At 39.0% G+C, this 15,133-nt stretch overlaps 1 protein-coding gene across 1 annotated transcript in view; it reads right to left on the reverse strand.

Annotated features, from left to right (window-relative positions):
- Positions 1 to 4,757: 4,757 nt before the first annotated feature.
- The window catches only part of VSIG4 (V-set and immunoglobulin domain containing 4), a 101,030-nt gene continuing 90,654 nt past the window's right edge, over positions 4,758 to 15,133 (reverse strand). Inside the window, exon 7 of the mRNA XM_045050751.1 lies at positions 4,758 to 4,879. Within this exon, the coding sequence (XP_044906686.1) occupies positions 4,773 to 4,879 (107 nt within the window). The 3' untranslated portion in view covers positions 4,758 to 4,772. The remainder of the gene's footprint in view (positions 4,880 to 15,133) is intronic.

Below are 15,133 nucleotides of genomic sequence, written 5' to 3' on the forward strand. Positions count from 1 at the left end.
CCGTAACAATAGATTCTCTGCTATCTCATATACTTTTTTCAAGCCCAGTGGTTAATCTAATGATTATTATTCTAAATTGTTGTTCAGTTATATTGTTTATATCTGTTTTGATAATTTTTAGCTGTTATATCTTCCTGGAATTTCTTTTGAGTAACAATATTCTTTTTCATCATTTTGCCTAGTTTTCTGTCCCTTATGTGTTTTAAATGCTTGCCTTGCACCTGCGAACACTACATATTAAATAGAGATCATACACTTTCCAGGGCTTGGCCCTTCAGGAGGTATTTTTTGGAGTGTGTTACTTGCTGTCTGTTGTTGTGACTTCATCTCCCTACTCTTAGTGATGTTTTGGACCCTCCACCAGGTGTGATTTGATTTTTTTTCATTGATGTAGCCCTGGAAAGGAAAACAAACAAACAAACGAAAAATAGAAAAAAACCCAAAAACAAAAATCCAGAAACACCAACTACAACTAAACAGCTGGGTGGGGACCATATTGATGGAAGAGGCCTTATCCATACAAAGAGAAAAATGGCAGGGGTGGGGAAAAATAAAATAAAGCAAAATTGACCAGACAGAGAAATTATACAGCTTAATCCACAAAGTGAGTGAGTGAGTGAGAGAGAGAAATAAAGAAGGAGATGTGAAACAGGTATAAAGAGAATAGATTAAATATGCTTGCTTAAACAAACCAACAGCTAGAATAACCAGAATAGAGGAGGGAAGAAACAAGAATGAGAAAAGGAAGAAAAAATATATATATATATATATAACAAGAATTGTCCAAGAATTAAATCAGGAAATGAAAAACTTTGGGTGCCTTGGAACCAGTGGCAGCACTTGTCTGGAGGAGGGGCTGTCTGGTTCATCAGCATCTGTCCCACCCCAGTAGATACTCAGTTACCAGGCTGGAACAGTGCGGTTTGGTGTAGGTGGGTTCCACCTCACTGTGGGCCCACTGTCCGTTCCCTGAGACCCCACCTTGTTGGTGATGGGGAGAAAAATGGCAACATGCCAGTCTCTCCTACCTGGACTGGGTGTCTCAAACCACTCTGTTCAGGCAGTCCTCACAGTGCCATGGGTGTGAAGGAAGCAGTTTGTCCTGCTCTGTCAAATCCTGTGCCACTTGGTGGTCAGCTGTGATTTAAACCCCATTGTCTTAAAGGGTTCCGCTCTGTGCTCCTCGGTTCTGGGGAAGTGCCACTTTGCGCAGCTGTTCTATGGTCTCTGGCTGGCGGGTACAGGCAGTCTTTGTCTTTTGAATGGTTATATACCTTCTTCCCACAGCACTCCAAGTAGGATATTGCTTTCTCCCACCGTGGACAGTGCCTCTGAACTAGTTACCAAGCCCAGAGCTGGTTTCCCTCTTCCCCAGGTCCTTGAAAAGGGCAGCCGGCCCCAGTTTGGAGACAGCCCTGCAGTTAGAGATTGGATCATTCTCTGTCATGGCCCATAGTTTTTCTCTTGTCCAGATACATTTCTATGCTTCCGCAGCCTCTCTTTCTCTTCCTTTTGTCTCTCCACAGAAGGTGATCCCTCCTATCCATGCCCATGCAGCCTGTATTATCTCTCCCAGTTTGCAATCGCACACTTATGACCCTCCAGCTTGTCTCCGTGGGTCTCTGGAGATGTCTCTGTCACTCTGCAGCCTGGACTCTTGGAATTCAAAGTCCTTTGGCATCAACACTGCTGTGTTTGAGAGACGAGGGAACTTTGGGTCCCCTTACTTCTCCCCTATGTTGGATCTTTCCCCATCAACATCTTGATTTCATCTTTATGAGACCTTGAAGCAGAGGACCCAATTAAGTCATGCACTGAATCCTGACCCATAGAAACTATGAGATAATAAATATGTCGTTTTAATCTGCTAACTTTACAGTAATATTGTTACAGAGAAATATATGACTAATACAATGATACAACATAAAATAATTTGAAAAACATGCCTAGTGAAAAAAGCAAGACTCAAAAGTATACATACTTTGTGATTACATTTATAAAAACTCCAGGCATTATATGCTTATATGTTTTATAAACAACAGGCAAGACTAATCTATGGTGCTAGTTCTCAGAATAAGGGTTACACCCAGGAAGGTAGTGAATGGAAGAAGCACCAAAGGAGCCTCTGGGGATGTTGGAAATGTTCTATATAGCTTGATCTGAGTATCAGTTACCCAAGTGTATATTTTTTTCAAAACTCATCAAATGTATACTTACACTTGAAATTAGTGCACTTTATTACGTATGTATTTTACTCAAGTACAAAATAAAATACAACAAATGTCCCTTTTGGGGGTTAGAATTCAAAGTTTTTTTTTTTTACATTTATTTATTTTTGAGAGACAGAGAGATACAGCATGAATGGGGGGATGGGCAGAGAGAGAAGGAGACACAGAATCCAAAGCAGACTCCAAGCTCTGAGCAAGCTGTCAGCACAGAGCCTGATGCAGGGCTCGAACCCACGAACCTCAAGATCATGCCCTGAGCTGAATTCGGATGCTCAACCGACTGAGATGCCCAAGTGCCCTGGGTTAGAATTCAAATAAAAATGGAGGCATACATTTAAAATGGTTAGCAAAATACGCGCTTTTGGCACATGCCCTGATCCCTCCTTATCCAGGGCCCATTCCACAACTTCAAATGGTTTTCTACTTCTGCATGGGGTAGCTTGTGGAACTATAGGCTAGAGAGGTCCCATTATTTGGGTTTGGAATTTCAGGACACTAGGGATGTTCCAAACATCCTACCCCTTCCTTTCTGGTTTTGAAGACTACCTGCATACTCACTCTAGATGAATGACTGAAGGATGTTTTTGACCTGGCAAGGTAGATCTACAGTTGGAAAACCACAGGCCACTGGAGCCAAATCCATCAACTTTTTCAAACCATCCACTGCAGCTGGTCCCACACTTAGCCACATAGAGACAGAAACATGTCACACTCGTGTCACACATATACACACACTCACCCAGTCAATATTGTATTCTTTTGTAGCTGTATAAATCAACCAATTAGCAAACCCTTACATTTAGGCTTGCTTGGTGTTCAACTCTGCATAAAGATCAATGAAGGACTTTAAACCTTAGTTCCATCAGACTGACCTTTAAGTACGATTGGGAAGACCCAGTGATATAATGAGTAAAAGCCTGGAGAATTGTGATACCATATGAAAAGAAGCATGGGTAGCAATTCCTTGTGAATTTTAATTGCTTAAGTAATGCTTTTTGCCAAACTGAACTGTGTAATAGTTCTGTGTAAAAGAACTGTGTAATAGTGTCTTTGGCCATCTTCTTTTTGAAGAATACCTTCTAATGATGCCTACTTTCTGCTCTGCCATTGCTAGTCCATGTATAGCCATAACTGAGATCCCAATCAACATTTAAGTTGAAGATGCTTCAACAATGATAGCTTCCACCTGTCAAACTACCTCCAGTTTTAGAGTCCCCCCAATTCTGAAGATGTTGTGAAACAGAGACAAGTTATCTTCACTGTGCCCTATCTCAAATTTACCCACAGATAACATGAACGTAATAGAATAATTGCTTTTTATCTAAGTTTTAAAATAGTTATCTAAGTTTTGGGATGGTTTGTTAAACATCAGTAGATATTAAAACATCTACCTTCCCCCATTTAACTGAATGCTCTTTGTAGTCAGTGACTGTCATTTGTAACTTGAGTGCTTAGCACAGGGCCTGATATGTATTCATGGTCAGTAAATATTTGTTCATGTGCTTTGAGTTGAAATGGTTATTGAATGGATAAATAGAGGTAAGCAGCAGTGCTTAGACAAATATGGATATATATATATGTATATCTCCAAGTATATATATATATATATATATATATATCCAAGTATACACACACACACACACACACACACACATACTTGGAAAGAGAGGGGAGACTGGAGTGATGTAAGAGCAGATGAAGAGATGTAGGGCTCCTTTGTTAAAGGCAAAAATTACTACTGAAGAAATAATGAGGGACTAGGAAGAGTTTGGAGAAGCAAAAGGGACCAAGGAGAAAGCTATAAGGTATGCCTACATTTAAAAAAAAAATCAGGGGCACCGGGATGGCTCGGTTGGTTAAGTGTCTGATTCTTGATTTTGTCTCAGGTCATGATCTTACAGTTGAGATCAGGCCCCGTGTCAGAATCCACTTTGGGCGTGTAACCTGCTTAAGAGTCTCTCTCTTCCTCTACTTTTTCCCCTTCTCCTTCCCCTGATACTCTCTCAAATAAAAAAATAATAATAAAATATAATAAAATAAAATAAAATATATACCAACAAATGAAGATGTAGTCAGGGAAATTAATGAATAAAAGGAGGGAAATGAACATTTCTTGAGAATTGGCTAAGTACCTGGGATTTCGTCTTTTGTTCCTTGTAACAGTACCATGAGGCAAGGCTTTGCCCAATTTTGAAGGAGAAAATAAAGTTCAGAGAGCCTACATGATTTGTCTAGCACTATAAGAGTAAATAGTAGGAATTCAGTACCCTGAACTTATCTACCTAATGGTTTAAACTTTTGGCCTGCTGGTAGAAAGAGAATGACCTGACTGGCTCTAATAGCTTCGTAAGCGACCCCCAAACTTCATCAACTTTCCATCATACTCGTTTCATCCTGACTCCCTAGGCCCAAGCACTAAGAGACCTATAACTTAGCAAGGCTTATTCATGCTGCGAGGAAACTATCATAGATTTAGTACTTGAATTTTACCTGCAGACCATTTGATCTGATTTTATCTTTGAAAATAACCCTAAAAAGTATCCTTCAGATCACCACACGTATATATTTCTGTGCATGTGTATGTATGTGCATGGTGAGAGAAGTCAAGAAACTCACCAAGATGATCATCTGCACCAGACAGACATGGAAATCTGGAAAAGGAGGGAGGGAAACAGGAAATAAATATATCTCTATCTCTATCCATCTATCTATTTATATATCTATATCTATATCTATATCATCTATATCTATATCTATCTACATCTATATCATCTATCTGTCTAATTTTACCCTTTCTCTTTCTTTTGGAAGTAGTAGGGAAGGAGGAGAAGAGCCAAGCAGAGGGAGTGAGGAAAAATTTCTCTGGGTAGTTACAAATTGCTTTGAGGTCTCAGAAACTCATTGGTTATTATTCTTGTTGCTAAAGAAAATGTTCCAGGCTATGAGAAGACTTTTGTAAAGACATACATGTTTGAGATTAATAATAAATGATGAATGATGTCAATTGAGGGTCTGTTTATTCTCTAAATTGAAGGTTAATTACTTGTTAGCTGATGCAAGGCATAATACCTTGATTACAGGGAATGTGTTCAATTCCATTTGACAAATATCTTATGAGTTCTGGTTCCAGATCTGTGATCTTGAGCCAATCACTTCTCCTCTTTAAGTCTCATTCTCCCCATGTATACAATGAGATCCAGATCTTCTTTACCTTTCCCTCTAAAAAAAACATGGTGGAGATGTATGTCAGAACTTTGCTGCTGGGGGTGTCTACCACAATGGGGACTGTTGAAGGTTTTGAGATGTTGAAGGCTTGAGATGAGATGTAGAGGAGCTACAAGAGCACTTAACTTTGAATTCTCAGTCTTAAGTTTTAGAATAAAAAAACTGTATGACTCTGAGCAAATCATTTCTTAGAGTTTCCTTTTCCTCATTTGTGGAACAAGGGCTAGATGATCCCTAAGGTAACTTCCAACTTAGAAACTACAAATGCATAAACTTTCAATTACAAAGACCCTACTTCAGGTGCTGTGGGGGAATAATTAGATAAGACAAATTCTTGCTCCCAAACAACTTCATATCTAGGATTTAAAAAAAATTGATGTTTTTGTAATTCTCCTTCTTACCTTATCTGCAATCCTTGGCCCTATTCACAAACCTTCACCTCCCTCTCCAATTGAAAAATTCCTTTAAATGACCCATTTTATACTGACTTGAGTGATTAATCAAACACATGTTGACATGGTAAGTATAAGAATAGCATTTATCCAAAGATATACTCTTTGCCTTCGTAACCTAATTCTTTTATCTGACATTCTAATCTGGATCTAACCTCATTTTCTCAGTCTTTTTCAGTGCTTTTGTGTACCTGTGTACCTCTATTTTCACACAATATATACACAACCAATATGGTGTGATATATCTGTCATTTTCCAGGTGGACACAGCTCTTGGAGGGCCACAACTAAGCCTTGGTCATTTCTGAGCTCTTAACATGTACCTGGCACATACAAATGCTCAGTCAATATATGCTAAGCAAAAGAATAAATAAGTGAATGAATGAAACTAAACAAATCTAATTTAATTGAAAAACATATATAAATCACAGAGGAGTTTTTAACCTCTTGCAGTTTTTGTGACTAGTGGAATAAGGGGAGGTTCTTTTGGAAGAAGTTCTATGTCATTAAAAGATTCTATGTCATTAATAAGGGGAATTTTTTGGGGGAAAGGTTCTATGTCACTAAGATTATTAGAGTTTCATCTTGTGTAAGATTCCAGTAGAAGCCAAGTTAAGCCAATAGCACTATGCAAAGAGGGGGTATATTCAGAAACAGGGGAGCAGTCCAGCTTTGTCATTCTATCAAAGTTGATAAAAGGATGAGAAGGGAGATAGGCAAAGGTTCTTCAGAAGCACGTTATAGTAAACCTTGAGTATCAGGTTAAGGGTTTTTAACTTTCTTCTGTAGGCAAGGAAGAATTACTGCTGGCTTCTCAGAAGGTAAGTGTGGGTTTGGCTTTCAGTTTTGTCCAGCAAAGCCAAAGACAGCAGAAAGGATTACTCAAGAGTCCATGTAAGTCAAGAGAGGTGAGAGAGAGGCTAAGGGAAGTCTCACCTAGCTTCTCTCAAGCTCCCATATTTATTAAGCATACATTTAGGGAAATAATGTGCAATACACCAGAGGGCTACATGCCAGGAAAAAATGTATTGAAAATGTGCAGAAAAACAAGTTAAGACAGGATAAAATATTCCATATGATAACATGGTATAAGGAATTTATGAGTATAACCAGGACCTATCCCTTAGATATACATTAACTAGATAAGCAAAGTGGGTGCCCCCAAGATATACATTAACTAGATAAGTGAAGCTTGGCCTGCTGTTTTCAGCAAGGCCAGAAAGCAGTGTTCTGCTTTTCAATGTATTCCCTATAATTTCCTAACCTAGGACATAGCTATTTGATTTCCTACATATCCGCCCCCCCTTTTTTTTGAAGAATCTTTTTATTTATGGGAGTTGAGGAAGGCAATCAGTTGTTTATGATACCTTTAGGAGGCCGCTATGGTGTAGATCATTCAGAGGGCTATGAGAAATACAAAAAAGATTAACAAGCAGAGAGATCCAATAATCCAAATATGTAAATTGAGGCCCTGGAACCAGTTGGTTTGATTTAACCACTTCATATTGTCAGATAACTCCCGTTCAACTCATATCTGCGTTTCCTATTGAATATCTAACAGTTGTTGATGCAGCTGGGAAGACAGAGCATTAATCTCTGTAAATTGGTAGAAAAGGCTCCTTGTAGGTGTTTTTTCACTGAATCCCGGGAGGGTTGAGACATATTATATTTTAAGAGAGTGAGACAAATTTTGTCATGTTGCCATTCACATTGTATATTTTGATGATCAACAAGTGCCTGTTGGTAGTCCCCCTCCATTCGAATGCTGCTTCTGCAGCTTGCAGTCTCTGCATGATACTGTTATCAACCTCCATTTGAGTAATAATTGCCTTGGTGATATAGTCATTACGTGACTACTTTAACTGTATGGATAGACTGTCAGGGAGACCACTGCAACAGAGGCTGTGGATAAGATGACAACGGATGAGATAAGGAAAGCAATGAACTATCCGACAAATCTTTTACGTCTCCACTTAGAAATAGCTTGGGATAACTCAGCAAGACCATTGGACCCTTCCCAGGGCCTTGTTAGATTTACTGCCAGCCAAATTTAAGGTTGTCATTTTAAGATGAACACATGTGAGATAGAAAATTTGGTACTATTATAATGGCTGATACAGGCTGTGTATCAAGCTGGAGGAAGTACTTCAAAAACATAATATGGGTTGTCAAAATGTTATATTAACTGGCTTAGTGAAAATTATCAAAGCATAGGGATGAGGGATGACACTGAGACATTCTGTGTGCAATTCATATAAAAGGTACCACTATTATCAACATAATATCCATGAGAGAGATTGTGTAACAAAAAGGGAAGGCTAAAACACCACAAATCGTAATTCTATGGGCTATATGAATCTTTGTTTTTAATTCTTAATATTGGCCCTGAAAGTCTGCCATCAGTCCGAAGGATGGAGGAGTTGCTAGGTTCTGAAAACTCAATAGGTTTGCCTGCTGAGGCCAAGTGTCTTTTAGGACCCCAATGAATGAAGGTAAGATTTTGAAAAAAATTCCTCTTTATGGGCAATAGAGGTCTTCCAGGGCTGTCAGATTACTGCAGTTACTAGGGGACCATATCTTCTTTATTTGGCAATGATAAATGGGGGTTAGCTAAGAATCATTGGTGTAGTGAAGGTGGCTACTGAATGAATGTCAAATTTGCTCTATGGTCCTTTGTTTTAGGCATGTAGTGGAGATATATCTGTGCTGTGGTTTTTAAACATCCAGAAGTGTTCATAGTGGTTACACAAATAGGAGGGAAAAGTGACACAAAAGGAACAGAAGTACTCAGTTTTAACCAATCTCTCTGTTCAGCAAGAGGGCCTTTTGGCAGAAGCCAGGTGCCTCCAGTCCAAAGAGAATCATTACTAGTTAGCAGTGGGTTTTCATCTCATAATGTAACTGGCTCAAAGAAAGGGGGGTCTATGATATGAGACCAAATACAATGATGAAAAAGCAGCAGCAGTCTGGATAAAGAAAGAGATTAAGCAAATCATTAGCTTAGCTGAGTTTTGAGAAACCACAGATAAGTATGCTAAAAAAATTATTTTCTGGGGTCGGTGGTGCTCCTACACAGCACATCATTTCAGTGGCGTGTTGATAGAGTGTCTTAAGTTGTCCCCAGGTGACATTATTTGCCTTGATTGTTCGTGGGCATGGTCTCCTCTCTTTTCCTTGTAAGGACAAATTGGCCATCTGAGAAAGAGGGTTGAAGGTGTGATCCTTCCAACTCATCATCTGGTTTAATCAGATGGCAGACACCCAGTGCGATGCTGATGGGAGACAAACACATGCCTATCTCCTTCTCCATGTTATTAGTTCATAAGGTCTTTTCCATGAATTATTGCCTCGTATGTTTTTAAGTAGCGCCTCAGCTCTGATATTTGAGCTGGGAGATGGTGCAAAATACCATTTGGCAGCTGTGAGGCCATGGGAATCACAATTTAAAAAAAATAGGGGCGCCTGGGTGGCTCAGTTGGTTAAGCGTCCGGCTTCGGCTCAAGTCATGATCTTGCAGCTCGTGAGTCTGAGTCCCATGTTGGGCTCTGTGCTGACAGCTCAGAGCCTGGAGCCTGCTTCAGATTCTGTGTCTCCTCCTCTCTCTCTCTGCCCCTCCCCTGCTCATGCCCTGTCTCTTTCTTCCTCTCAGGAATAATAAATACACTTAAAAATTTTTAAAAATTAGAGTGTATAAGGCTTTATATAATGAATTCCAAGTGGAGGCATTATGTAGTTTCCTCCCTTTTTGTTTGTGAAGCATTTGGTTTAAAGTGGCATGTGTATGTTCTATAATAGCCTGTCCAGTAGGATTACATATGGTATGCCAGTAATGTGTTGTATATTCCAGTTTTGGAAGAATTCCTTTACCATGGAGGAAAGGTATTCAGGCCCATTGTCAGTTTTAATTTCTTGAGGTTTACTGGCTTGTGAAAACCCATGTAAAAAATGGTGAATGATATTTCTTGCATTTTCTCTGGTGTGAATAGAGGCCATTATAAATCCTGAAAAGGTGTCTATAGACACATGGATACATTTGTGACATCCAAATGGGGCATAGTGTGTAATATCAGTTTGCCAAAGCTGATTTGCATTTAGACCTCTGGGGTTAATTCCCCATTGTTTTTGTCCTCCTGATGGCTGTTGACAATCAGGGCAGGCAGCAGCAATTTGTCTAGCCTGAGTAACTATAATATGGAAATATTTAATAAGGGACTATAATTTTGATGACAAAAGTCATTAGATAATTGAACAGTTTTAAAAGGCATATTGTAGCCAACAAATTGGTCCACAACCTTGTTTCCTTACCTCATTTCCAGATAAGCCTGAATGTGATCTTATGCGAGTGATTAAAAAGAAGGCATGTCTGTTTATCTAGTAAGGCTTGTAAAGTCAAAAATAACAAAAGTAAGGAAGGAATTCTTTAATTCCCTAATAAGTCCTGTTCTATATTTTGTATCACATAAACTACATATTGAGAATCTGTTACCATATTAGTAGGTTGGTGAGTAAATTGTTGGAAAGCCATAATAGCAGCCTTTAATTCTGCTCTTTGAGTAGATGTTTATCCTTTAGAGAATATTTTATGCCAGCATTGTTCAAACCAAGCAATAGCAGATTTAGTAGTTTTTCCAGAGTCATCTATAAAAACAGTGATTGCTTGTGAAATTGGCTGTGGAGATAATTTTGGGGGGTAATGTTTAAAAGAGGTAGTTGTAACAATTTGATGGCAGAGAGTAAACAAGTTGGTCGATAAAGTCTGCCATAACACTTTGCAGTTTTATAGATTAAGAATCCATAGAAAGCATTCATAAGACATCCCAGGATATATGAAATCAGGATCATATCCTGTTAGTTGGTAACAATATCTTCTCTTAAATAGCAACTCTGTAATTTGTTGTATATAGGGAGTGAGGGTTTTCTTAAATGAGTGGGAAAGAAAAAGCCATTCTAAACATTGAATTTCTTTTATAAGTTGGCCTAGAAGTCCAGTGGGCATATGGAGGGTAGGGAATATAAATAAATAGGGTAAACTAGCTTTTGGTGATGCAGTTGCCTGTTTTCAAATGCTTTTTCAATAATAATTAATTCTTTTTCTGCCTCTGGGGTTAAACCACGAGGAGAGTCTAAAGCAGTGTCCTCTTTTAAAATATTAAATAAATTAGAATGTTGTCCTGTAGTAATTCCCAAAGTTGGATGAATCCAATTAATAGCTCCTGATTTTTTTTTAATTGGGGCACCTGGGTGGCTCAGTCAGTTAAGCACCTGACTTTGGCTCAGGTCATGATCTCACAGTTTGTGAGTTCGAGCCCTGCATTGAGCTCTTTGCTGACAGCTCAGAGCCTGGAGCCGGCTTCAGATTCTGTGTTTCCCTCTCTCTCTTCCCCACCCCTATTTGCACTCTGTATCTCGAAAATGAATAAACATTAAGGAGATTAAAAAAATTTTTTTTGGAAATCATTTAAAGTATGTAAATGAGTGGTATCTAAGGAGATGCACTGAAGCCATATTGTCTGAGCAAAGACTATATGTCCTAGATATTGCCGAGGCTCCTGTATTTTAACTTCTTCAAGAGCTTGAAGCCCATGTTCTTTTGTGGAAAGTTCTGAGTGTTGACATATTGTGAAAAGTAAGGTCTATGTAGGAGCAGGAAGAGCAGCAAGAATATCATCCATATAATGATAAATTAGAAAGGATGGAAAATTTTTTATGAATGGGCAGTAAGGCTTGTTGGATGAAATATTGACATATAGTTGGTCTATTAATTATCCTGTGAGGGAATACTTTCCATTTATATCTAGACAAAGGTTCTTCATTGTTAGTAACAGGTAGAGAAAAGGCAAAACATTCTTTGTCTTGTTCCGCTAGAGGTACGGTAAAAAAAAGCAAAGCTTAAGACCTATTACTGTAATAGGCCATGTTGAAGGAATAAAAACAGGGCTGGGCAGGGCTGGGCAAGCCTGGCTGTAATGCCCCCATAGGTTGGATTATGGCATTAATAGCTCTGAGGCCATGTAACAATCTCCATTTACCTGATTTTTTAGGAATTTAAAAAATGGGTGTTTTCCAAGGACTCCAAGGTTCAATATTGCCAGCCTCCAATTGTTGTAAAACTAGATTCTTAGCTTGTTTTGATCATTCCCTAAAAGGGGGCACCCTTCATTCCCTAAAAGCGGCCACTGTTCAATCCAAATAGGCATCTGGAAAATTTCCAGATTTTCCACTGGGAAGGGAGGAAATTTAATAGTGGCCCCTATTTAAAAAAAAGACTGAATGACTACTTTCCATTCTTTAAGTAGTCCCTTCCCCATAATGACATAGGAACAAGTGGAATAAAGGGTCAAAATAACCATTTGTCCTTCTGGCATGCATCACACATGTGAGAGGCTTTTTGTTTTGTAATGGAAAGGGAGGTTTGTGCCTCCCACTCTAGTAAAAGCCAGGAGGCTAGGTCTTTTTTCCCATTATTTAGGACATTCATGGGAAGCTAGGATGGAGATATCGGCTCCAGTATCAATTGACCCTGTAAATTACTTTCCATTCACAGTATTAATTAAAAATAAGGTTTGTCACACAACAGGGATGTCCACTCTCACCGTTGTTGTTAAACATAGTGGGAAAGTGCTAGCATCAGCAATCAGACAACAAAAGAAAATCAAAGGTATCGAAATTGGCAAAGATAAAGTCAAGCTTTCACTTTTTGCAGATGACATGATATTATACATGAAAAACCTGACAGACTCCACCAAAAGGCTGCTAGAACTGATACAGGAATTCAGCAAAGTCGCAGGATACAAAATCAACATACAGAAATCAGTTTCATTCTTATACACTAATAATGAAGCAACAGAAAGACAAATAAACTGATCCCTTTCACAATTGCACCAAGAATCATAAAATACCTATGAATAAACCTAACCAAAGATGTAAAAGATCTGTATGCTGAAAACTATAGAAAACTTATGAAGGAAATTGAAGAAGATATAAAGAAATGGAAAAAAAATATTCCATGCTCATGGATTGGAAGAATAAATACTGTTAAAATGTCAATACTACCCAAAGCTATCTACACATTCAATGCAATCCCAATCAAAATTGCACCAGCATTCTTCTCAAAGCTAAACAAGCAATCCTAAAATTTGTATGGAATCACAAAAGACCCTGAACAGTCAAAGTAATTTTGAAGAAGAAGACCAAAGCAGGAGGCATCACAATCCCAGACTTTAGCCTCTACTACAAAGCTGTAATCATCAAGACAGCATGGCATTGGCACAAAAACGGACACAGAGACCAATGGAATAGAACAGAAACCCCAGAAGTAGACCCACAAAAGTATGGCCAACTAATCTTCGACAAAGCAGGAAGGAATATCCAATGGAAAACAGTCTCTTTAACAAATGTTGCTGGGAGAGCTGGACAGCAACACGCAGAAGGATAAAACTAGACCACTTTCTTACACCATTCACAAAAATAAACTCAAAATGGATAAAGGACCTGAATGTGCGACAGGAAACCATCAAAACCCTAGAGGGGAAAGCAGGAAAAGACCTCTCTGACCTCAGCCGCAGCAATTTCTTACTTGATACATCTCCAAAGGCAAGGGAATTAAAAGCAAAAACGAACTATTGTGACCTCATGAAGATAGAAAGCTTCTGCACAACAAAGGAAACAATCAACAAAACTAAAAGGCAACCAACGGAATGGGAAAAGATATTTGCAAATGACATATCGGACAAAGGGCTAGTATCCAAAATCTATAAAGAGCTCACCAAACTCCACACCTGAAAAAACAAACAATCCAGTGAAGAAATGGGCAGAAAACATGAATAGACACTTCTCTACAGAAGACATCCAGATGGCCAACAGACACATGAAAAGATGCTCAACGTCGCTCCTCATCAGGGAAATACAAATCAAAACCACACTGAGATACCACTTCACGCCATTCAGAGTGGCCAAAATGAACAAATCAGGGGACTACAGATGCTGGTGAGGATATGGAGAAATGGGAACCCTCTTGCACTGTTGGTGGGAATGCAAACTGGTGCAGGTGCTCTGGAAAAGAGTGTGGAGATTACTCAAAAAATTAAAAATCGATCTACCCTATGACCCAGCAATAATACTGCTAGGAATTTCCCCAAGGAATACAGGAGTGCTGATGCATAGGGGCGCTTGTACCCCAATGTTTATAGCATCACTTTCAACAATACCAAATTATGGAAAGAGCCTAAATGTCCAGAAACTGATGAATGGATAAAGACATTGTGGTTTATATACACAATGGAGTACTACGTGGCAATGAGAAAGAATGAAATATAGACTTTTGTAGCAACCTGGATGGAACTGGAAAGTGTTATGCTAAGTGAAATAAGTCATACAGAGAAAGACAGATACCGTATGTTTTCACTCTTATGTGGATCCTGAGAAACTTAACAGAAGACCATGGGGGAGGGGAAGGGGAAAAAAAGGGTTAGAAAGGGAGGGAGCCAAAACATAAGAGACTCTTAAAAAACTGAGAACAATCTGAGTGTTGATGGGGGGTGGGAGGGAGAGGAGGGTGGGTGAGTGGTATTGAGGAGGGCACCTGTTGGGATGAGTACTGGGTGTTGTATGGAAACCAATTTGACAATAACTTTTGTATATAAAAAAAAAAAAGCTTTGTCAGGTTGACAGATTGAATGATCTGAGTCCAGTATAATTCCTTGAATCCTATGCTGCAAATCATTCATTTCCTCTTTGTTGTGTTAAAGTCCCTGGAACTTCAAAGGTATTAGGAGTAGTTGTGCTAACCATGTCCCGGGGGTGTGGGGGGGAAATATGTAACCTATTAACTATTATCATATTTCCCCTGTATAATCTGAGTCAGTAACTCCAGGTAGTACAAAAATTCCTTTTTTTTTGTAGTGCTAGATCTTCCTAGAATAACCCCCACTGTGTTGGGGGGTAAGGGACCATATACCTCAGTGAGTATTGTATAGACATGATCTTGTACCTTTAAAATTAATTCTGAAGTAGTGCATAAATCTAATCCTGCACTTCCTGTGGTGGCTGCTCAAAAGGCTGTAACCATCTTTGATCTGGTTTAAGAAAACCTGAGGAACAGGGTTTTGTATGGTTTTGCTCCACTTGGGACTGTGGGTGTGGGAGCTGATGCCCCTTCTCTCATTTCCCGAGAGGGGTCATCCTTCCTTAGCAAGTTTAGATTGGCATTGATTTGCCCAATGTTTTTCTT

This window comes from Felis catus, chromosome X (genome assembly GCF_018350175.1).
Source record: "Felis catus isolate Fca126 chromosome X, F.catus_Fca126_mat1.0, whole genome shotgun sequence".
In the NCBI taxonomy this organism is placed as follows: Eukaryota; Metazoa; Chordata; class Mammalia; order Carnivora; family Felidae; genus Felis; species Felis catus.